Below are 23,673 nucleotides of genomic sequence, written 5' to 3'. Positions count from 1 at the left end.
AAGTAAATAGAAACAAACAGATATTTTACCAACTAAATACTTTGTGAGATTAACATAAGAGCTTCTAAGAACAAAAACTTTAGCCACAGTATGTGTGAACTATTTAGATTGAGAAAAACCAGTGATGTTTAATAATTGAACGTAAATAAGTACATGTACCGTTTTTACTTTTTAAAATTTGATCATTTCAATTGGAACAGAGAATCATAATTGGCTTATGCTTGGGCTTGAATAAACATGCCCATAAAAATTTCATCTCTTTAGGTCTAAAGATGGAGATTGCAAGGATTGACTAAAATAATTATCTTTTATTATTTGGCAGGCTATATAATAAAAGCCAAATATGCTAAGTGTCGGGTCATCCAGTCATCCATTCAACCAATCAAAGTGTAATATGCTAATGATATGTTAAGGCTGCTCCACCACTCGCTATGACATACACTGACCCACCAGGGGGCAGACAGTCAACCAGTCAACCAGTCACTATGATGTGTACTGACCAACAGGGGGGCAGACATTCCAACCTGTAGGTTAGCTTGCTGCTGGGGTCCGGCCAATTGGAACTATGCAAGATGGGCTGGACACACCCTAGAGCCCTCCCACAGTCCCTCCCCAGATGGCCAACCTGGGCTGTCAGGCAGAAATAGTTAGGGGCAATCAGGCAAGCAGGCAGGCAGGCAGGGGGGCCCTCCTTATTACCCACCCTTCCCCCACAGATTGGCCCTGATCACTGGCCAGGCCTAGGGACCCTACCCATGCATGAATTTTGTGCATTGGGCCTCTGGTATCTTAATATTTCCATTGAAGAGTCATGACAAATCCACTGTAACTTCTTTTCCATCCTTTTTCACTTTTTTCCTCTGTACCTTACTGAAACCAGCTTCCTTTCCAAAACAGAGTAATCATTCCATTTAATTATTCATTCAACAAACCTTTATTATCATTATGTGGCAGACACATACAGTGATGAGTGCTAACGTCACACATGTAAAGACAAATTCTTAATTGGCATCCAAAGGAGTTTATAATTAAGTTAACGGTTAAAAGAAAAGAACTGCATTATAAATTTTTTTTATAATTGCATTATAAATTGCTAACTGCTCTTACAGAGATAGGACCCGAGACCACACGAGCACAGAGGAGCGAATAAGGTACTCCTAGGAAAATGGAGACAGGCTTCACAGAGAGAGGAGCATTTGATTAAAGTCTTAAATCTTGGTGAGATTTTGCAGAGGAATTAGGGGAAGTGCATTTTTCTATACAGAGAGAACAGTAAAGAAGCGATCTTGGAGTTCTGAGAAGATGGGGATAGGTGGGGCTCTTGGAGACCCCATGTATTAACCTGGTAACAGTATTGAGTTGTAGAGACATGTCGCCCGGACTAAAAGCTCACTCAGTTATGCAGCTGGCTGGGGTTAGGAGTGTAGCCTGTAGCATGAGGAAATAGATTTACATGTGGGATAACTGCTCTCTGAGATCCAGAAAGGATGGATCCAGGTTGGGGAGGTGCAGCAACAATTATGATGATCAGTTTGAGGATCTAATCAACAAAGGAAGCCAAGAGAGATTTTTAAGCCGGGATATGGCATAATCAGCCTTGTTTTTCTAAAGCATTGTGAAGAGTAAATGGTTCAGGGGGAAGGGGTTGGGAGGTGGGAAGATTAACTGAATAATTTATATGCACTGGGGAGGGGGCAGCAGCGGGGAGGATGGAGTCAATGGGGAAAAAAGGGGGGCATCCATAATACTTTCAACAATAAAAATATATTTTAAAAAAGAGTAAATTGGAATTGGAAGAAATTGGTCTTGGGGAACTTGGTGAAGAAGCTGCTGCATAATAATCTGTTTATTTTTGTTCTATTGTGAATTATGGCCAGAGAGCAGATCCATATTTGCAGTGATAACTGTCTTCCAAAGTCTTCATCCATGTAAATTAAGGATGAATCAAATATTGTTGCTCTTTTATAAAAGGTCTTTGGCAGTTTAATACCAGAACATTGCTAGTCAGTCCATCCTAATCAGATTTTCTTAAGGCTTCTACTCCTTTAGTGGATGGCTCTTTAGCTTAATGGAAAAATAAGAGGAACGTAATAATTCCAAGATTCCCGGGTTTGCAGTGACTGTACAGACAGGTTTGGATGCCTCCACAAAGCAGGGCAATTGTAAGTGATGGAAAGTCGCTGGGAGGTGTGTCTTGCCTCCTGATCCTCCCAAAATTTCAACCCCCACCCCCTGACGTGTAAAGTGCCCTTTTAATGTCACTAGCTACCAGACAATGAACAGTTATCTGGGGAGCAAGGATAATTCTCTCTCATTTCTTTAAACTGACATATAAGGAATAGTTGAAGGTTCTGGGAACGTTTAGGGCAGAGAAAGAAAGCCTTAGCTAGGACACAATAGCTACCTCAAGTATTTGAACACCTGTCAGAGAAGATGGCTTAGATTAACTAGCTCTGTGAGTCGGCAGGAGGTAAGCCCAATTAGGAAGACCTAACATTTACTGTAGTCTGAAGTCAGCCAGGGCCAGCTCAGAATTAGAGTTCTGCTTGGTTGTATCTTTGCAGTGTTCTCTGGAATGGATGTCACATGACCCTCCTTGGTATAGTACCTCAAACACAGTTAAGTATTTTTGCATAAATTTAAGTACAAATTGTCTTAAATTATGATACAGTGACTATCTCAGTCATGCTGACTTGAAAGTTGATACGAATAGACTATTGCATCAGTATTTAGAAAAACAAAGGGTGACTTCATGTGATGAAACAAAGTATGACTTATGGGAAATATTTTTTCTGTTCCTTAGGCTACCTTTACTTAAACCCATTGTTAATTCTGTAGACCAATTAACCAGTTCTGAAATGGTATTATTAGTATTAGGTTAAATATAATTCTTTAAAGAAGTTTTTGATTTTTAGGTTAATAAACTAACCTATTTATTAGTTTATTAATTTTCAGATTTGACTCACAAGTTATATATAGAAATTTTACTTGGATTAAATTGAATAAGCTCAAATCAGACTGTATTGGAATTGTTTTGTTTACTTCTTCCACTAGACCAGTGGTCGGCAAACTGCGGCTCACGAGCCACATGCAGCTCTTTGGCCCCTTGAGCGTGGCTCTTCCACAAAATACCATGGCCTGGGCGAGGCTATTTTGAAGAAGTGGCATTAGAAGAAGTTTAAATTTTAAAAAATTTGGCTCTCTAAAGAAATTTCAATCATTGTAATGTTAATATTTGGCTCTGTTTACTAATGAGTTTGCTGACCACTGCACTAAACTATAAGGCCATTTTTCTATCTTTGGCACCTAGAAGGTACTCATAAAAACCAATAGAATGAATGAGGAAATGCATGAATGAGTGCATGAATGAATGAACTTTTATCAGTATCTGAAAGACTCTTTGCCTTTTGCTTACTAATTCAATGGATGACTTATAAATGAGCAAACCTCTGACTTATTGATTTGTTTTTGTTGTAAATAGTTCCTGGATTTTTGTTACCGCTGTGCTATAAAGACCGAAGTCATGGGTTTCTACACAATGTGGTCTAGTTTGCTTCACCACGGACTATTCTCATGGTCCCAGCTAACCGTGCCATGGATGTAACCTGTGGTCACCCTGGGGAGCAGTGTAGCTAAGACCCTCAGAAGAGACAAAGACTTTGGTGATAAAAACTAGACTCAGTTTCATCTCCTAAAGCAGCGATTCTCAATCTTTTTCATCTTGAGGCACACATAAACTAATTACTAAAATTCTGTGGCACACTAAAAATATATATTTTTACCCATCTGCCAAAAACAAACAAATAAGAAAGGTATAATAATTTTCATTCATTCGCACTGGACAGCTGATGTGTTTCCTTTTGTCATTTTTTAATTTCATAACATGAGGGAAAAAGAGATCAGTGCCCCTGACTAAACTGGCAGGGATTACATGTTTTAAAAATCCTTGTGCACACCAGTTGAAAATCTTTCTAAAGAAGACATGTTATTATGGTAATATTAAGAAATTGTCAATAAAGGTGAGTTGTCAAAATTTTGTAAAGTTTAACGTATTGAAAATTGATCTAGAAATATACACTGAGTGGCCAGATTATTATGATCTCTGAACGCATAATAATCTGGCCACTGAGAGAGAGAGAGAGAGAGAGAGAGAGAGAGAGAGAGAGAGAGAGAGAGAATATATATATATATATATATATATATATATATATATATATATATATATATCCCAGTGCATGAATTCGTGCATGGGTGGGGTCCAGCCAGCCTGGCCAGGGGAAGGGGACATGGGCGGTTGGCCGGCCTGCCTGCTGGTTGAACTCCTGGTCGAGGTGACAATTTGCATATTAGCCTTTTATTATATAGAGTATACACTGAGTGGCCAGATTATTACACATTCAGAGATCATACTAATCTGGCCACTCCGTGTATTTCTGATATTTTAAATTATATTACAGTCTGAACCAGAGTTTCATAACACATTCTGAGTTTAATTGGGTAGGTAGTGTACATCAGCCACTGCGTAAGCCTAAGTGATTATCCATTTAGTGATACTGAAAATGTATTTCCTAACTAACCACCATTTTGAGTAGAGGCATAACCTTGTGCTTCTTAAAGAGTTAAGGAAATGTATACTGGAAATGAAAATAGTGGTGTCACCTAATTTATTCCCTGTAGGATTTTAAATTTCAGTCTTGGGTTCCGGAACATGTCTGTCCCAGTGCTATTTGTCCCTGGGAGGTTCTGAGTGACGGTGTGTGTGACTTTGCACCTTTCAAATTGTCTGCTCGCCCGCTGCACACAGCAGCGGCAGGCCTTCACACCGGGACACCACCCGCCATTCCTTCAGTGAATGTTCTAGGAGATGTCCCAGATATTTCCTTTAAGATTAAGTTTTGTCTCTTTTCAAAAATGAAGTTATGGTTCTTTTGTGTGTATGGCTCTTTATCATTTTCCCACGTTTTCTAGTGGCGTGGGGTTTTGCCTGAAGGGATGTTGATTATTTTTCTTCTTGGGAATGAAGTAGATCATGAGGCTAATTCCATGGGCTGATATTTAGTTGTCTCTTTTAATAAGTACAAAGTCTTGACCCTGGACAGATAGAAGGGAGGTGTGCAGGACACTGTACATATTCGCCAGAGGCTTGGCTCAGGCCACCGAAGCCCAGCCTTCTCCGTTAGGCATTTTGGAGGACACTGGTGACTCTGCCTTCAGAGTTTACGTGAATGAAGGGGAGCTGGTATTATAAAGACACATGAACCTGAGCTTTGGACTTAAAAGCACACACCCTGGGGAAGTATGAGGCCTGATCCTTTTATCCAGAACTTACTCCCAAAACAGACCAAGGGTGAGACACTAAAATCATTGGAAACCCTCTCATTAAATAGTTAATCTGTTTTTTGTTTTTCTCCCTACTCCCCGCCTGACTCAGAAGAATGTTAGGATTCCTTGACTGGTCCTCACAATAGATTCACTTTGAAAAAAACACTCTGTCAGAGCCCAGGCACCCTCTGAATTGGTCATTTAATTCAACCACCTAGACGGCTTGATGGATGGCTCAGTGCAGTCTCACTGGCTGCGTTATTGTGCTCTGTGCTCTGCCTGCCTTTCTCTCCTCTGGGAGGTTCCAGGGAGCAAGCCCGCAGGCCTCCGGGAAGAGAGATGCTGGCCAAGGCTCTGTAGAGTAAGCTGTTTGGGCACGTCTGGCTCCTCGGTGAGATTGGGAACCTAGAAGGCAAAAGCCACACCTTCCTCACAGACGTCTGTGGCGCGCCCGGGATGCTGGCACCAGAGCAGGCCCTGGGAATAGGAGGGTGCCGGGGATGTACTCCTGGCTCTCAGAGAAACGCTGTTTATAAAGAGGGAAATGTGGGAGCATCCTTATCACGGGTAGCATCAGTTTAACACTCACGGTGAGCCAGGCTTTGTGTTAGATGTTTCTTAAGGACCACCCCAGTGAAGCTGTAACATAGGGCTATTGGCACCCCCATGTTGCCATTGAAGTAATGGAGGTCTCACAAAATCATTTAACCGACACACAGACCGTAACAAGATCATTTTAAAACAGGCAGTTCGACTTTAAAGTTTAAACCCTTAACCACTAAATTATATAGCCTAGGAGTGGTGATAGATGAATGAAGATATGATGACATCATAGAGAAGGGAAGATATAATGTTCTTTATTTGGGGTTCAAAGCAATATTAAAAGAAAGTGTTCACAGAGTAACATGTAGGATCGTCAAAACAAGGCAAAAGAAGGAGAGTCCATGCGGAGGCGGCGGCTTGGGGACAGCACAGGGACCTGCCAGGTTCTGACCAGGCTGACAGATGTGGTTTGAGATTTGTGCAATGTAAAGCACAGTAGTTAGAGGAAATGATGCGTAACCCAAAAAATTTGAACTCCAGCCCCAGTCGGTGTGCTTAGTGGTTAGAGCCACGACCCATGCATAGCAGGGTCAGGGGTTCAATTCCCGTTCAAGGGCATGTGTACCTCTACTGCAGGTTCAATCCCCAGCCCCAGTCTGGACATCTGCAGGAGTTAACCAATTGATATCACTCTCTCCTTCCCTCCCTTTTCCTCCTTTCTTTCCACTATCTAAAAATCAATAGAAAAAATATCCTCAGGTGAGAATTAACCAAATAAATAAATAAATAAATAGTGTGAACTCCAGTCTGAAAAAAATATAGCAAGAGTTTGATGGGTTTTAATCAGAGGAAGGGCATAATTAGATCCTTATTTATTAAATTGTAATGACATACAGAATAGAGCTTTGGATGAGCCCCCAATAGTGACTTCAGTGACACTGTTGTCCTGGAGCAATATCATCTTACTGTAATTCTTTTTAAAATCTTGTAATATGTATTAAGCATCTTTAAAAAGTCAATATTTTTAGCCTAGTAATTTCATGTCTGGGAATTTATGTTAAAGAAACAACACAGAATACATGATAAGCCTTTAGACCAGCATTGGTGGTCATAGTTCATAGTGTTAAGACATACTAATGAAATGGAATGAATAAGTAAATAATTGAATGATTGGTGGGAAAGAATGGGAATATTGGAAACCATAATAAAAGAGTGGTTAATATACATTCACTGGGTAGTTATTATGAATTCAGTTATAATGATGGTCTTGAAAATTTTTATGGTAACTGAAAAAAAAGTAGAAAAGATACTTTATTATTATAGAATGATTCCAACTCATACCTATCCTATATAATAAAGAGGTAATATGCAAATTGACCATCATGCCTGCGCACAAGATGGCCACCCCCATGTGGTCACAAGATGACTGCCACAAGATGGCTGGCAGGGAAGGGCAGTTAGGGCAATCAGGCCAGCAGGGGAGGGCAGTTGGGGGGCAAACGGACTGGCAGCAGTGGGCAGTTGAGGGCAATCAAGCTAGTATGGGAGTGGTTAGGAGGAGATCAGGCTGGCAGGCAGAAGTGGTTAGGGGCAATTAGACAGGCAGGCAGGCAAGCAGTTGGGAGCCAGCAGTCCCAGATTGTGAGAAAGATCCCATATTGGAGAGGGTGCAGGCTGGGCTAAGGGACCCCTCCTACACCCAGAGTGCAAATTTCATGCACCGGGCCTCTAGTGTTTACATAACAAACTTAAGAACTACAACCAATTATAATGGTGGGGTTTTGTCCTTCTGTTCTCTATTTTCTCAATATTCTTCAATATACCTAATTCATTTGTATAATAGGAAAAGGTAAAACTTTTGGACTATTAATTTTGCACTTATGTTTGAGGCATCAGATAGATCAAAGTGACAATAAATGGGAAACAGTTAGAAACAGGTTTGGTTTACCAATCGGAGATATTCAATGGGTGTCAGCTGAATGGAAGTTCTAACCATTTTTCTTTCTTTTGGGTCAAAACCCTATTAAAATGCATTAGAAGTTTTACCATCATTTGAACAAGGCTTATACTAATGGGGGGAGAACAAGGAGAGGGAACTCTTTCCTTTTTCAACTCCATTCCTGAAGCCGTTAAAGGGACTCTCCTTTCATGCAAAAGGAAATTCAATCAGCCAATCTCAAGTAACATAGAAATACTTTATTTCAAACATGCATCATTTCATAAAGTTACTTTTTCATGTTGCACAAAGAGAACATTGACCGCTGGTCTTAATGCCAGTATCGTTTTTCTTCTGTAGCAGTTCTTCTTACTCAAGGGTCCAGGGTCTGCTCCCACTGTTTTCAAATTCAATGAAATAGAACCCAGAGGCATATGTAGCCTATTGAATTTTGACGAATTTTGAACTCTTGAACTGTTTGATTATCCAGATATTTTCTAACGAGTCCATTAGTCTGGTGTGCCAGCATACCAACTGTGTGCCTCGGCGGTGTGTGTTGGTTTAAGATTGCTTCTTTGGGGCTGCAGAGTAGTATTTAGAAGAAAGGGTTGTTTTTCACTGTCATAAATTGGAAACATGCTTCAAGTCGGGGTGGGGGCAGCATGAGATGGTCCTTGCGTTGTTTCTGTGCCATGAGGACAGGGACCATGACCCAGCACTCAGCTCTTCTGTGGTCTCTTTCACTAGGTGTATACTGTATATCAGGGGTCCTCAAACTTTTTAAAGTGGGGGCCAGATCACAGTCCCTCAGAGAGCTGGAGGGCCGGACTATATGAACTACTAATTCCTACTGTAACACCTCAGCTGCGCTCACTGCCCAAAAAACCTGGCGGGCAGGATCAGACTCCTCTGCGGGCCGCATGTGGCCCGCGGGCCGTAGTTTGAAGACCCCTGCTGTATATTGTATCACAGGGGATTGGGGGATCTGAAACACGAAAGTGACAATAAACAGTCAGCAACTAGAAATAGGCTTGCCATTCAGCTCTGGGTTTATTCATTTCCCTAGTGGACATTGGATTAGTTCATCCAATACCACTAGTAGTAGGACCACCGAAATGGAACTTAGGTGAGTTTAGTGTACGATATGGCAAGGAAGCGGGGATGTAAGAAACACCCAAGGGCTGGAACACATTTGGTGCCCCTCCAAATCAGGAGTCACTCAGAGGGGGATCTAAAGGCCAGAACGAGGGCCTTCAAAATCAAATCAGCCTGTATCTGCTAAGCACTTCCTACGGGAAAGGCTATGGAATTAAAGATCCATAGAGACCAAAAGAAAAAGAAAAGCACATGTGGCCTTTCCACGCAAGGGAGTTGCCGTTATAAACAGTGTCTGGGGGGAGGACTAAATCATGATAACATTATGGGATGTTTACTGTGTTAGGTACCGCTCTGTGTGCTGTGTAAGTGCCATCTGGTGGATGCTGTCACCAACCCTACCAGACAGGTGCAAGGACTGTGTTTACTTTCTAGATCTGGAAACGGAGGCCCAAGGGAATCAAGAGTCTGCGAGACTTCAGACCCAGGCCTTCTGACTCCAGAGTCCTTTTAAGCATTATGCTCTATTGCCTCCCGCACACATTTTTATCTTTCCAGACCTCTGGGGAAAGGGGGAAGAAAAATGTCAGAGTATGTTGGGCAGAGCACAGCTTGTCTGTGACAGATCCCTTCCACCTGATCCCTTGCACTCCGGTAAAATTGGAATTAGACAGAGAATCTCCTTGTTTGTTCTAAGATATTTGGCCTAGGATGGCTTTGTAGGGCTCTTATCATGCAAACCTGTCTTTAATCTGATCCGAAATATTCTTGACTTGGGGCGAAGTGGACCTAGGGATGATTTTTGTTTGGTTTCTAAAGACTTAGCCCAGAAATATTTTCTTTCTGGACTTGCTATCAGAAATAAGGTCAGCTGAGCAGAGTTACTGGCTGGCCTTGGATCCCGTTAGAGAGTTCTGAATTGGTGGCTGGGATCCTTGAATTGAAATCTGATATTAAAATAACACCAAGTCATAGAAGAGTGTAATGTAATATATATGGTCAGAAGAAAACAAGATGTAGGAAAAATAAAATGAGTTTTAATTGGTTTCTTTGCTCACTGGGGACTTCTTTTTCACTCCTGAGTGATTCTTAACCCACCTCTTCACATGTCAGAGGCACAGCCAGCACACAACCTCTGACACCCACCTAGAGAATTTGGAGGAGCTGTTGGAGCTTGAAAAACAGCAGCACTCCTCATCACGAACAAAACTGAGCTTCTCATAGTCAGGTACTGCTCTGATGTCATCTCCCCACACCCTGTTATCTTCCAAGAATTTTTACTTCATCACATTGGGCCCCTTTTGAGGAAGGTCGGACCCCGTGGCCTGGGGCTCACAGCTGGACCATTTCATCGCCGTCCTCGTGTTGCCCTAAGAGTGATCTGTGGGCCTTTGCTCTCTGCCCTCTCTCTGGGGCCAGCTTTCAGCAATTACAGGAACTTCGTCAGCTCTTACAGAAACACAGTAGTTCAGCTCCTTTATGCATTCCCTTAGCCAGTGTTTATTGGAAGCTTCCCACGTGCCCAAGCCTGCCCTGGACGAGGGTGAGAGTGAAGGCCTCCTTAAATTCCATACCTACGTGTCTCACTTGCCTCATCCTACTCCTGGCCTTGTGCCCAAGTGTGGCATAGGACACCTGGCTTGCTGAGCTGATAAAGGCATGGCTTTTACCCCCTCATGCCAACAGTCCTGCGACAGACTGTCAATGAACCAGTGGATGTTGTTACTGTCTCAAACTGTAAATTAAACCATTCTACACATTTTTTCCCACTTTAAGGACCTGACTTAAAGAATGAACCCAAAACAGAAAAGAAAAAGAAAAAACCCCACACAATTTGGATATATGATTTCCTTTACAATTGCTTACAGATTTGGCTGGAAAAGAATATCAAGATATACCTTTATCAAACTCTCAGAATTAACCTAGGGAAGACTGTTTTAAATGCTGTTATTCATTAACTGAGTAGAAGAGTAAAACTCTTCTTTTTTTGCTTTAATAAAAGTAATTATAATAAACACAGAGGTGAAAGTAAGTCAACTGTAAGTGGTCATACCATCTCATTGCTAAAGTGCTTTCTTAAAATGATAATCAGTCATATATGGCGGGGTCTCTCTTTTCCACATCCAGCACGGAAAGAGAGATGAATTGGTTCTGAATAGAGGTGGCTGGGGATTGAGAAATAAAAGAAAGAGACCAGACATGAAGAGAGAGAAATCTGGGAGTCGGGTAGGACGCCCTCCTCTCTGATGGAGGGACAGGGACCCAGAGCAGATGCAGCAAGTTTATTTTATACCCCCAAATACCAGGGGGTTTCACCAGAACTTAGGATCAAAGGAGCTTATTTGCATTCTTGAGTAGGCTTGACTGGATTTACATATCAAAGTCACACTCCCCGACACCTGGGCAAAGGTAGGAGTCAGTGCTGATATTACTCTTGCCTTTTTGGCAAAGCATGTTCCCAGGGTGTGGCTTAGCCTGTCACCTTGGTTTCAGCTGACAATAATTAAAGAAATGCCCATCCAGCCTTTCCAGGTGCTGTCTACAGTCAGGTAGTTATTTTGAAAAGGGAAAATGAACTTCCCTTTTGATTTCTAACTTAGCTTTTTTTTGGAATCACACCACAAAACTCCTTTGTGGCAATATCAAGATGGGAGACAGGATGTGGGAATGCACTTTTATTGACCAGTTTTGTAACTCAACTTCTGAGCAAGCATGATGCTTCTTCCCTCTGCTTACCTTTTCTCTCTCTTCTTGATAAAGTCTGATTTGGATGTTGGGAAAGCCATTAAGACTGTACAATCACTTGTTTGCCTCTGTCCAACCTGTGTTGACCTTTTGGTGCATATATTTAGTATTTAGAAAGGTCCTTCTCTTATTTCTAGTCAGTGGACTTTTTAAGATGTAAAGAATTTAGAAACAAGTTTCTACTACATTTTAAAATATTCTTTCTTAATTACAGAGCAAAGAGATTGCATTTCAACTTCATGAGGATTTAATGAAGGTTCTTAATGAGCTGTATACGGTAAGCACATAATCTTTCTTCTTTTGCGAGATTCTTTGGTTTAGAATTATGGTTTGCAGCAATACTGCTTTTATTAGAACTCTTTCCAAGCTAGGGTGTTGACAGATGCTTGTCTGGTTGAAATGATGAACCAAATGGATAGATGCACACTACTATATTCTTTCCCCGTTCCCTGCCATTTTGGGCATTCAGGTAAATATGTATATGCAGTTATCAGACTTTAAGAAACTAGATTACAGGTGTTTCAATATGACATGTTTTTAATTGGTTAGATCTTATGTGATCTGTACATTTTTTTCAATTATAAATATTTTGTTACCATTCTTAAATTAGCCATTCTGGGACTTGAGAAATTTAGAGTTGCTTTATTCTGGTACTTTAATTATTTTTTCCATTTCAGTGAAATTGTTTAAAACTTACTATATTAAAATTAGTTTTGGGGGAGGTCTCTCTCTTTTTTTTTAAATTGATCTTAGAGAGAGGAAGAAGGGGAGAGAGAGAGAGAGAAACATTGATGTGAGAGAAACATCGATCGGCTGCTTCCAGCATGTGCCCTTACTAGGGATCAAACTGGAAGCCTGGTATGTAACCCTGACTGGGAATTGAACCTGCCACCGTTTGGTATATGGAACTCCGTGCCAACCAACTGAGCCATTGCAGCCAGGGCAGGAGGTTTCTTTTTTTGTCAATAATTTGCTTTTCTGAATTTAAATTTTATTCAGGCTGTTGTACATAACTCAAAATTATTTTAAGAAAACCAAAGTCAATGAGGTTACAAGTTAGAATTAGTCATATGCCTATGTAAATTTGTTTTACATTTAATGATCATACTATTAAATGCAAATTCCCTTTGGAGGAATTTGATGAGTTTTTATTTTATAACACATAATAGCTTAATGAGAAATGAACAATAATAATTTCTTTTAACTATAGATATTTGCATTTGCATTGCAAAAGATTATTTGAATTTTTCTTAACAGGCGAATTAAACCTGAAGCTTAGTATTAAAATGTTTCTTGATTTACAATTTCTTTTGTTCCTAAAAAGCCATGTGTGTAAAATATAGTTTGGGGAATTAAATTGTTTGTAATGCTCCATTGATACTTTCTAATTAAAAGAACCCATAGTTTTAAACTTTTATTAAATTGGTGCTATTCTTATAAAACTCACTTTCCAAATTTTTATGTGATACATTTATATTTTTTTGTGGCATACATGTTAGTTCCTCCTTCAGTATTTAGATACAAAAATTTTATATACAAAAGCCTCTTGTTATAAGGTCATATTCATATTAAAAAATAACTAATGAAGTAGGGTTTATTATAAAGGCCATTTATTAGCCTGTGATTTATTAATTTCTAACAACCTATGGCATCAACCATTTCTAGAAATTCTGTATATAAAATTTAAAAGTTAAATGAGCATTGTGAGTCTGAGACCTCCAGAAAAGAAACCGTACGTCATGTTCCATTGAACTATTTTAAAATGAGGGCTTCGTGGCACTTTTACAGGATTCCCTTTGTTTGGGCATTGTTTAAAAAAAAAAAAATGTTGGTGGTTGTCATAGCAATCAGAGTCAAGAGCCTGATGATTATGGTCTGAAATTAGCAGTACTAGTCAAAACAGTGGTAGCCAAGATAAACTTGATCGTTGAATATGAGAAATCAGTAAACTGTTATGAAAACTTTATCTCCGTGAAAGATGTGTATAGTGAAATTTTTCCTGGATTCAGCCTATGAAGTGGACTCAGACATTTAGCAAACTGCTTGGTTGAATCAAGGCAGCTGACACCTCCTCAGAGCTCTCATCAGGATTAGTCTGAAAGCCTGAGGGAGCCAGGTCTTAGAAATGGCCACCAGAGTTCGAATGACCCTGTCAGAGTCATTGACCTCCCAAAATCAATTAAGGAATTAAAGGAGAGAGGAGACAAGCAATGAGTAGTTATTGTTGTTTTCTTCTTTTAATCCTCATCCGAGGATATTTTTCCTATTGGTTTTTAGAGAATGGAAGGGAGGGAAGGGAAGAGGGAAGAGAGAGAGAAACATTGATCCAGAGAGACACATCAATCGATTGCCTCCTGCACACGCCCAGACTGGACTGTGAATCAAAACCTGTAATCCAGGTAGATACCCTTGATTGGGAATTGAACCCTTGACCAATTTTCTTGGACCAAGGGCTGACACTCTTAACCATTAGTCACACTGGTCAGGGCAGCAATGACTTTTTAATTAGGTACACTATAGAGCACTTTCAGTTCTTAAAAAATATTTTTTTTACTTTATCTAGAGTGCATGCTCAGCTGAGGTCAGAGGTCATGTTTTGCATTCGAAAGACCTTCATATTACACACACACACACACACACACACACACACACACACACACATCTTTTACTAAAAAAGATGATGCTTGGTTTCTCTGACACTTTATGTTTGGATATACAAATATTGTCTTGTTCAAATGAAATCTATCCATTATACATATTCAGTTTACATTCAGAAAGTGAGAAAAGGTGAGAAGTATTTGATCAGTGAGCCAGGAGTTGGGGAAATGTAGTTTAGGTTCCTTATACAACTACTGACTTGTCATGAACAAATAACCTTCTGATTTGTATAGAATCAAAATTAGAATTTTGTATAACCTATATATATTAGGTTTTCCCGAAAATAAGACATCCTCCGAAAATAAGACCTACTTACAGATTTTCTTCTGAGTGAAATATAAGGCATCCCCCAAAAATAAGGCCCCCCCTAGGCTAAACATGACAGATTTGGTCCACTGATTCTGAAAGAAATGGAGTCACAAGAAATTCACCAGGAAATTCAGGAATTGGATTGTTATGATGATGTTCCAGAAGATGATGACATGATTGTCATTGAATAAATGAGTAAATTCTTAATACTGTAGGATTCACAGTTTGTCTGGTTTGTGTTGACAAGTACCGTACTACCGTATCGTATACAGCTAATAAATTTCCTTTATTTTCATTTAACAATAAATGTGTACCATATTCTTCTTCATGAAAAAATAAGACATCCCCTGAAAATAAGACCTAGCGCATCTTTGGGAGCAAAAATTAATATAAGACACTGTCTTATTTTCGGGGAAACAGGGTATATATGCAAATTATATGCCTAACATGCAAATTACCTCAGGGGAGTTCAACCAGGAGACTGATTGCTTACTATAGTGGACCACCACGGGACACTGATGACCAGGGGGCAGTACAGAATGAAGGGAGGCTCCAGCTGGCAGCCAGAAGGTCCTGATTTGCTCTAATCACTGGCCAGGCCTAGGACCCTACCCATGCACAAATTTTGTGCACCAGGCCTCTATTCTATGATAATAAAAGTGTAATATGCAAATGGACCAAACAGCCAAACATCAGAATGACCATCCAGGGGTCCTCAAACTTTTTAAAGTGGGGGCCAGATCACGGTCCCTCAGAGAGCTGGAGGGCTGGACTATATGAACTACTAATCCCTACTGTAACACCTTGGCTGCGCTCACTGCCCAAAAAACCTGGCGGGCAGGATCAGACTTTTCTGGGGGCTGCATGTGGCCCGCGGGCCGTAGTTTGAAGACCCCTGAGACGATCTTGCAGATGAAGCCGGGGCTGTGAGGGCCTTACCCTTGCATGAATTTCATGCATCAGGCCTCTAGTGATGTATTAATGATTTCTGAATGATAGCTGTAAAGTAAGTAGCTTCGGGGAATTGAGGATGCTGTTTAATTGCCTTTTCAGTCCGATATTCACTCCTTCCCTTCTCTTCATCCTGGATACTCCTTGGGAATTGACCGTGAACATTCTGAGTATATGGCCTTCCTTATCCCAGGGAGAGCTTGGTACTGCATTAGAGTCGACCCTAGTGTGGACTTCTTTACCCCAAAATATTTCTCCCAGAGGTCTGCTTATTATGCCATATATTATGCCAGAAAGCTTCAACTTAAGTAAAATGTAAACGGCCAGGAAGAACTGGAAGAGATCCTTCAGTGTCATTATACTAGTACCTTAGTGTGGACCAGATTTTTCAGATTCTCTTGAGCACAGGTTGTGCACAACAGGCATCAAGATGTGGCCTTCTGAGCAGGGAAGATGGGGTGGTGGCAGCAGAGTGCCATCTGGAAGAGGAAAGAAGGTTTTCGGTACTTTTGCCTCAATCTTGCCTTTATTTGCAGAAACAGGGCCTCCAAATGGTTTCAAGCCTCCGTTTCAATTCATAGACTGCCAGAGTCAGCCACATCAGTTAGGATTATTTTGGCTTTGAGTGATAGGAACTCAAAATAACAGTATAAACAAAAGAGAGGCTTATAGTGTCTCTTGCATAAAAGAAGTTCAGAGACTGGCACCCCCAGGCTGGTCAGGAGGTTAAAGAAAACCATCCTAGATCAGGCTCCTCCCAAGCCACTGTTCAGAGAAACCTAATTGTAACCTCTGTCCTTATAACTCGGGTTCATTGTTAGAGCTCCAGCCAGGACATCTGCATGCCTGAAATGGAGAAAGGAAAGAAGGCGGGGGCCCCTGTCTCTTCGGGAGACTTACTGAAAGTCTCATGTAACACTTTCACCTACGCCTCATTGGCCAGAACTTAAAAATGATTCCACCAGGCTTTTAGCTAGCTGTCCAGATCATTACTCACCAGTTACAAATTGGGGATTCTGTTAATTTGAGAGAGAAGGGGAGGTATTTGTAAGTAACGAGCCATGCCTGTCAGTGTAACTGAATTTAAACAGGCTTATTATGTATGTGCTAGTCATTGTGTTTGCCTTATCTTATGCAGTCCTCACAGAATCTCTATGAGGTAGTTACTATCATTATGTTGCATGCCAGCAGCCAGGGGAAGGAAGGCCTATTCTTGCATGAATTTTCGTGCATCAGGTTTCTAGTATATTATATAAATATTTACATTTACATACATATGTGGAGAGAGATGCAGTTAACAGCTGGAGGGCTAGATTATAGTTCCAATTCTAGTCCAAAGGCCTAGAAAAGAACCAGGAGAGCCGATGGTGTAAGTTTGAGCATCAGTGCAAATCCAAAGCAGGAGATGCCCTGGTCTCCCCTCACAGAGTCAGGCAGTGAGAGCACATTCTCTTCTTCTCAGCCCTTTTGCTCCTTCAGCCCCTCAACAGATTGGATGAGGCTCATCCACATTGTTACAAAGACTATTTATACAACAATCATTTTTTTAATCCGTGCTACTATGCCAGGAACTTTGAGATGTTCTGGGGATAAGGCTGTGAATAAAAACAGACCATATACTTCCTCTCACGACATTTATATTCTAGAGAGGAGAAACAGTGAAGAAGCAAATGTATATAGTGACAGGTATATGTGCTAAGAGAAAAAAAGAAAGCTGAGTTACTATCCTATATAATAAAAGGGTAATATGCAAATAGACCAAATGGCAGAACAACCGAACAACCAATCAAAGCGTAATATGTTAATGATATGCTAAGGCTGCTCAACCGGCTCGCTATGATATGTACTGATCACCAGGAGCCAGACAGTTGACTTATGGACCAGTTATGACATGCACTGACCACCGGGGGACAGATGCTCTGACCTCTAGGTTAGCTTGCTGCTGGGGTTCGGCCGATTAGGACTGAGCAAGATGGGCCTTACATGCCCTGGAGCTCTCCCACAGTCCCTCCCCTGCCCAATCATGCACTGGTGGGGCCCCTCAGCCTGGCCTGTGCCCTCTTGTAATCTAGAACCCCTCAGGGGGATGTCAGAGAGCTGGTTTCAGCCAGAACCCCCAGGCCACTCCCCTTGGGAGGGCACCAGACGCAGGGCTCATGGCTGATTAGCGCCGCTGAGGCAGCATGAGCCTCTTCTGATTGGAACTGGTTGGGCTCGAGCCCGAGGCAGGCACAGTGGGGCCGGGATGAGCAGGAGCGGCAGGTAGGAGCTGCAGGCAGCGTTGGACTGCGGGTTTTGGCTCGATCCCTGCAAGCTACCCAAAGGGACCCCACCCATGCACGAATTCATGCACCAGGCCTCGTGTAGATGATAAAGCAGTCAGAACAGTGCCAGACACATAGAAGCTTAATGAATGTTAGGAGTCAGCGTCATCTTTGTCATCGGGGGTGGGGATGTGGGGGAGTGGTAGCAGCTGCTCCTCTGCCTTTCAGGTCAGGGATGACACTGACAATGATCACATATGTGTGTGTGGCTTTTCCTCACAGAGGGTGTATATTACTTTTGTACAGAATGAAAAAGGAAAGTAACTCCCCCTAAGCAAAACCAGTCAATAGTAAACGTGAACAGTGATTGGGTTAGTGGGGACGTAAATACTACAGAAAAATGGTGACACAAAAGGTTAGAGGAAAGAGGCAAAACAAAATTAGCTTTCCTCGGTCTAAACGGGCCCATCATAAAACAGTGGTGTAAAGTGCTAAGCCTGTCCCCTAATACCAAAAATCTCAAAAGGTTATGGTGGATTTTTGTAGTTATTTGACCTATATTAATGTTTTTTTCCTCTGTCTAGGCTTTGCAGTATTAATTTCAGCATTTAAAAAAAAACAAAACAGCAAATTCTAACAGAGATGAACATAGACATCATGATAGATCCACATGAAATTGATTGCTAATTATGTGTAATTGATTATCACACTTGCTATATATCAGTGACAGATGTGGCTAAGCCACAGTCAAGAGCTAATCCATTCTCAAGTTCCGTTAAATTAAGAGGAGAAAGCTGAGGGGATGAAGATTTTTCCAGCCCTTGCAGGGAGTCCGGACACTATCTCCATTCCTTTCTCTCAGCAGCCCTATGAAGCAGGTATTCCTAATCCAATATTAACATGTGGGACCTGGGACTCAGAATAATTAGCTCAGGCTCGCACAGACGAGTAAATAAATGCGCCGAAATCTCAACCCAGTTCCTGCCCTGAGGCCCATCACCTCCCCCCTGGGCAGCTGCCTTGGAGAAGGATGTGCCAGGCCAGTGGGGGGAGGAAGGGTGGAACCTGACCTAACGGATAAGACTCAAACTGCCTGTTCTGATGGACACTTGTCAAAACCTGATTGACCTTCCCAGACCATTGATATGGGTGACAAAAAGGGCTAACCCAAATGGCTTTGCACACTCGGTTTTTATTGTAGGGTATGTTCCTTTGGGCTGCCTCTTTAAAACAAAAGCTCTCATTGAGCTCTAGTGTTATGTGTGTCAACACCACCTGCTTAGCTGTGTGTTCATGCACCGTGATCACTGCTAAGCATCCATGACCGGATACTCCATTCACCCTTATTTTTTTCTTCCTCCTGAGCACTCACTCCGATCTATCTAACCAAGTTTGACACCTAGAGAATGGCAGCTGTCACAGTACGGAGCCAGGGCTGCCGAGCATCTTGTACAGGAGTTATTTGGAAAAGGTGGTTGCCGAGGGCACTCGGTGTCTCTGGCCTTTGTGTATCTTTGATACACATTTCTCTTTTTTAAAAAAATGATAAAATAAAAAGCTAATTATTTTTTAGAGGAGATGGGAGGGAAGGCACTGTTTATTATTTCAAGCCCTTCCCTGCAAACCCCGCCTCGGAGGACCGAAGAAAGCTTTTTTGGCTGGCGTTGTGGGCCTCCCCAGACCCGGAGTTAATGCATTCTTCCGGAAGGCAGAAACATGCCCGAGGCAAGGTGGAGAAGCCATTCCGAGAGAGCCCACGGTACTTGCCACCCCCCCATCTGAAGATTTGTCTCTGAGCCTCAAAGAGGTTTTTTATTTTAATATTTTGGTTAAGTAGCTATTTTAGCTCAAGGGCATTTTAAGTATTTGAAGTATATATTTCTGTAGTGAAAATGAAAATTCATTCCTTTGAGATGGACTACAAAGAGGTCTGGGTCTTAGAACAAAACTCTGAACAAAGAGAAAGAAGGCATCAAGGATATGTAAAAAGCGCCCAAATTAAAAACCTCTTTGGAATGCCTCCGTTCTCTGTGATGCCTCCTGGAAAAACTTTGTTAAAAAGCACTCTCTTCAGAGATCTCGAGCTGATGAAGTGTTTCCATATAGCCTTTCCCTGGCTTTAGTACTGGACACTCAGGTGGAAAGAAAGAGAGGTGTTGGGGTCATAGGACTCAGACAACTTCTGGGTTCGGATCCTGGTGTTGACAGTAGGTTAGCTAATTTATCCTGGCTTCATTTTCCTGCCAAAATGATTGGGACTAATAAAGTTCCCGTTGCAAGGATCTGTGAGGACAACTGTTTGGTTAAAAACTGTGTGTGTAGATGTCTCGTAGGACACCCTGCTCGTTAATGAGGCCAGGTGCCCCCCAGCTCCTGCTTGGAATTTTCATCTTCTCTCAGACATTTGAGAATTCGCTCTGATTGGTGCTTATGAACTACAAATAAGACTGTCTTTGAAAAGAAGTGAACAGTACATACTGAAAAATCTTTATTTGGTTTAGATATGAAAAAGAAAGTGTTAGAAAGTATAGTTTAGTAAAAACAAAAAATTTCTATAGAATGTTCCATATCAAGAGAGTCCTTCTCAAAGGATATAGTATCCAAACTATTAGATTCTGAACTACAGATTCTGAGCTTTTAAATTATTAGAATGCTTTAATAACAAACATCTTAATCAGGATGTTTTTTTAATTGGGCAATTAAAAGACTTAGCATTGTTATACACACACACACACACACACACACACACACACACACATGCGTGCTCGCTCTCACACACGCACGAGGCACGGTGCACGGGGGGTAGGGTAGGGGGGAGAGGTCCCTCAGTCCAGGCTGCACCCTTTCCAGTCTGGGACCCCTTGGGGGATGTCCGACTACCTGTGGGATCAGGCCTAAACTGGCAGTTGGACATCCCTCTCACAATCTGGGACTGCTTGCTCCTAACCACTTGCCTGCCTGCCAGCCTGATTGCTCCTTAACCACTCCCCTGCTGGCTTGGTCGCCCCCAACTGCCCTCCCCTGCTGGCCTGATTGCCCCCAACTACCTTCCTCTGCAGGCCTGACCACCCACAACTGCCCTCCCCTGCTGCGACCCGCCTCCTCCACACAAGGTGGCAGAAACACTGGGACCAGCCTCCTCCATGCTGCGCAGAGCCATGAGACCCCCCCAGGCCTTACCATGCAGATTGGCCGCTGGGCCCTGCTTCTGCTGTGCATGCAGCCATCTTGTGGTGGCCATCTTGTGATGATGTCACAAGTGAGGGCACAAGGACCACCTAGGCTTTTATTAATATAGATATATGTGGTAATATTTAGGTACTAAAATAGTCAGGTACTATTCTAATATTCAGGTACTTTGCACATAATTCTTTAAGTTCTTCTAACAGCCCTTATGGGGTAGTTGAGACACAGAGAGGTTGAGTACCTTGCCTGAGGTGACATAGCTAGGAAGTCTCAGACTAGGCAGAACTTTCTTTTTATGGGTAATTATTACATAAGGCAGACCATTTTGTACCAACAGGGAGGTCCAGGGAGAGGGCTTTGGAGATCCAAAGAGACAAACTAATTCCACATTGAGGATTGAGAAAAATTCCGAGGAAAGGGTCTGAAAATGGACAGGATTTCAGTAATAGGAGAGACAGAGTGGACGGGGTAGGCTTTGGAAGCTAAAGGAGCAAAGTGAGCCAAGTCATACAATTAGGAAGAACACAAGGCATATTCATAGAATTTCCCCCTGCAGCCGTATCTAGAGAGAAAGGAAAAATCAGGAGTTGAAAGATTTCAGGAGAATACCAAAATGAGATGACTAAGAACACAGGCATCAAAAAATGGTTGTACACCTACTCCAAAGCAGTTTGAAAACTCAAAAAGTTTTCTTGCACAGCTTAATAGCTCCCCCCCCCCCCCTCCTCCTGTTCCTCCTCCTCCTCTTCTTCTTCTTTCTCCTCCTTTTCCTCCATAAATGCAGTGACAAGTATTGGATTTGAGGCTTAGGGTATATGTGTCAAATTCCAAATAATTTTTCATCGAAAGAAAAGGATTCTGCATCACATTTTTCATTTTAGTTGATGCTGCGATTGTAAGGGTTTTGGGGCTTTTAAGATTTCAAACATCTTGTATCCTCTGCTTAAATATTTCAGATGCTGAACCTTATAACCCATTTATCTAATGCATACATGTAATATTGAAGACGTGACAGATTTCCCTGAAAAGAAGTAAATATTTAAAACTGCAGGTGACTGAAACTCTAGTAAATTCATTGACCTTTCATTATACATGTGCTTTCCCCTCGCTGTTGCCAACTCCTTGATACTCCGCCGCTTTCCGTGCGGCCTGGTTAATATGTATTCATGGGCCAACTCTCGGGTATTTTTTCAGTAGATTAAACTTGCATCTCAGTGCCTCTGCAGACTTTTCTGAAAAGCCTTTTGGAAATAAGGACTTTCTGCATGACCTTCTCTCTCACTGACTTTCTCTGTCGACTTGTTGGGCAAGGATTAAGTCTCTTCGCAGCTCCGTTTCTTTGATCCGTAAAACAAAAGCCATCCCTCGGCTCTCGGCTTCCAGGTGTACGAGAATAAACAAGCGGGCACCACAGGGCTCAGGCTTACTGTGGCTTAAGAGACACGGTGGAAGGGAAGGGTGTTTTAGTCATTGTGCTGGCACTGGGTGTGTGCCAGTCAGCACTGCAGGTGCCTGACATGTGTACTAGTAGGTACTGTTCGAATTTCTCATTAGAGGTGAGAAAACAATGGGACATGTTAAAAGGCAAAACAAGGATTTGAACCCAGGCGGAAAGGTTCCTGAGCTTAAGCATTAGAGCTTTTCGGAAATGGAACAGGTTATGATTTTAAGACAGTCCCCCACCCCCAACCCCACCCTATTATTATTATTATTATTATTATTATTATTAATATTTTTTATTGATTTTTTTTACAAAGAGGAAGGGAGAGGGATAGAGAGTTAGAAACATCGATGAGATAGAAACATCGACCAGCTGCCTCCTGCACACCCCCTACTGGGGATGTGCCCAAAACTAAGGTACATGCCCTTGACCGGAATCGAACCTGGGACCATTCACTCCACAGGCCGACGCTCTATCCACTGAGCCAAACCGGTTTTGGCCTCACCCTCTTCTTCAGAGGGTGGCTGGGCAGCAGGTACATGGAGAGGGGCTTGATTTGTGAGGGGCTAGCATTTATGGAATTCAGTTATTCGGCATCTGTCCCAAATCTCCGAATCTGTTCCCTGTCCAGTGAACGGGAAGCACTACAGGCACTGTTGCCTCCACTCTAACGTCGTTCTGGGGTCATCTCTGTTGCATCCAAGTAATGCACCGAATGCTGGGAGGCGCCTTTCAACAGATACACACACGTATAGGTGCTATCAGTGTGGCTGGTGAGCTATTTCTGCACATGGTGTGGGGTGCTGGGTCAGGTAGAGATCTCCACAGCTCTGTGCAAGCACAGGGCAACCCTGGGGCCGGGGGCGGCGAGGTGTAGGGGCTCCCTGGTGAAGTGGACACGTAAAATCAGTGATAGAGGAAGGGTGAAGGACATTCCAGAAAGAGGAGAGCACAGCTACCCGAAACCACATGTCTGAGCAGGAACTCCGTGCACTTTGATATTGTCAGATACCAGCAAATCGCTGATAGGAAAATAGGGAGCGTACCAAGCCAGGCTTTCTGAAAAGCCTCTGCCCACTTTCTCTTTGCCCTAACTGAAAGCGAAGGACTCGAGAGATAGAAAAGGAAAATACCTTTTGCCAAATCAGAATTTCCTAGGTAAAATGATATTTATTTCGTATTAGAAATAGCTGACAATGGTGAAGTGGGCAGAGATTACACTA

At 42.1% G+C, this 23,673-nt stretch overlaps 1 protein-coding gene across 3 annotated transcripts in view; it reads left to right on the top strand.

Moving 5' to 3' along the window:
* SRGAP1 (SLIT-ROBO Rho GTPase activating protein 1) overlaps positions 1-23,673 on the top strand; it is a 261,746-nt gene that overhangs the window by 136,686 nt on the left and 101,387 nt on the right. For all 3 annotated transcript variants that reach the window (XR_014794476.1, XM_084877575.1, XM_084877574.1), the window contains exon 4: positions 11,856-11,918. Coding sequence is in view for 2 of the 3 variants with exons in the window: in XM_084877575.1 (XP_084733701.1) it covers positions 11,856-11,918 (63 nt within the window). In the remaining variant the exon portion in view is untranslated. The remainder of the gene's footprint in view (positions 1-11,855; positions 11,919-23,673) is intronic.

Source organism: Pipistrellus hanaki (assembly GCF_964339955.1).
Source record: "Pipistrellus hanaki genome assembly, chromosome: 3".
In the NCBI taxonomy this organism is placed as follows: domain Eukaryota; kingdom Metazoa; phylum Chordata; class Mammalia; order Chiroptera; family Vespertilionidae; genus Pipistrellus; species Pipistrellus hanaki.
This window is presented reverse-complemented; position numbering and strand designations above follow the sequence as displayed.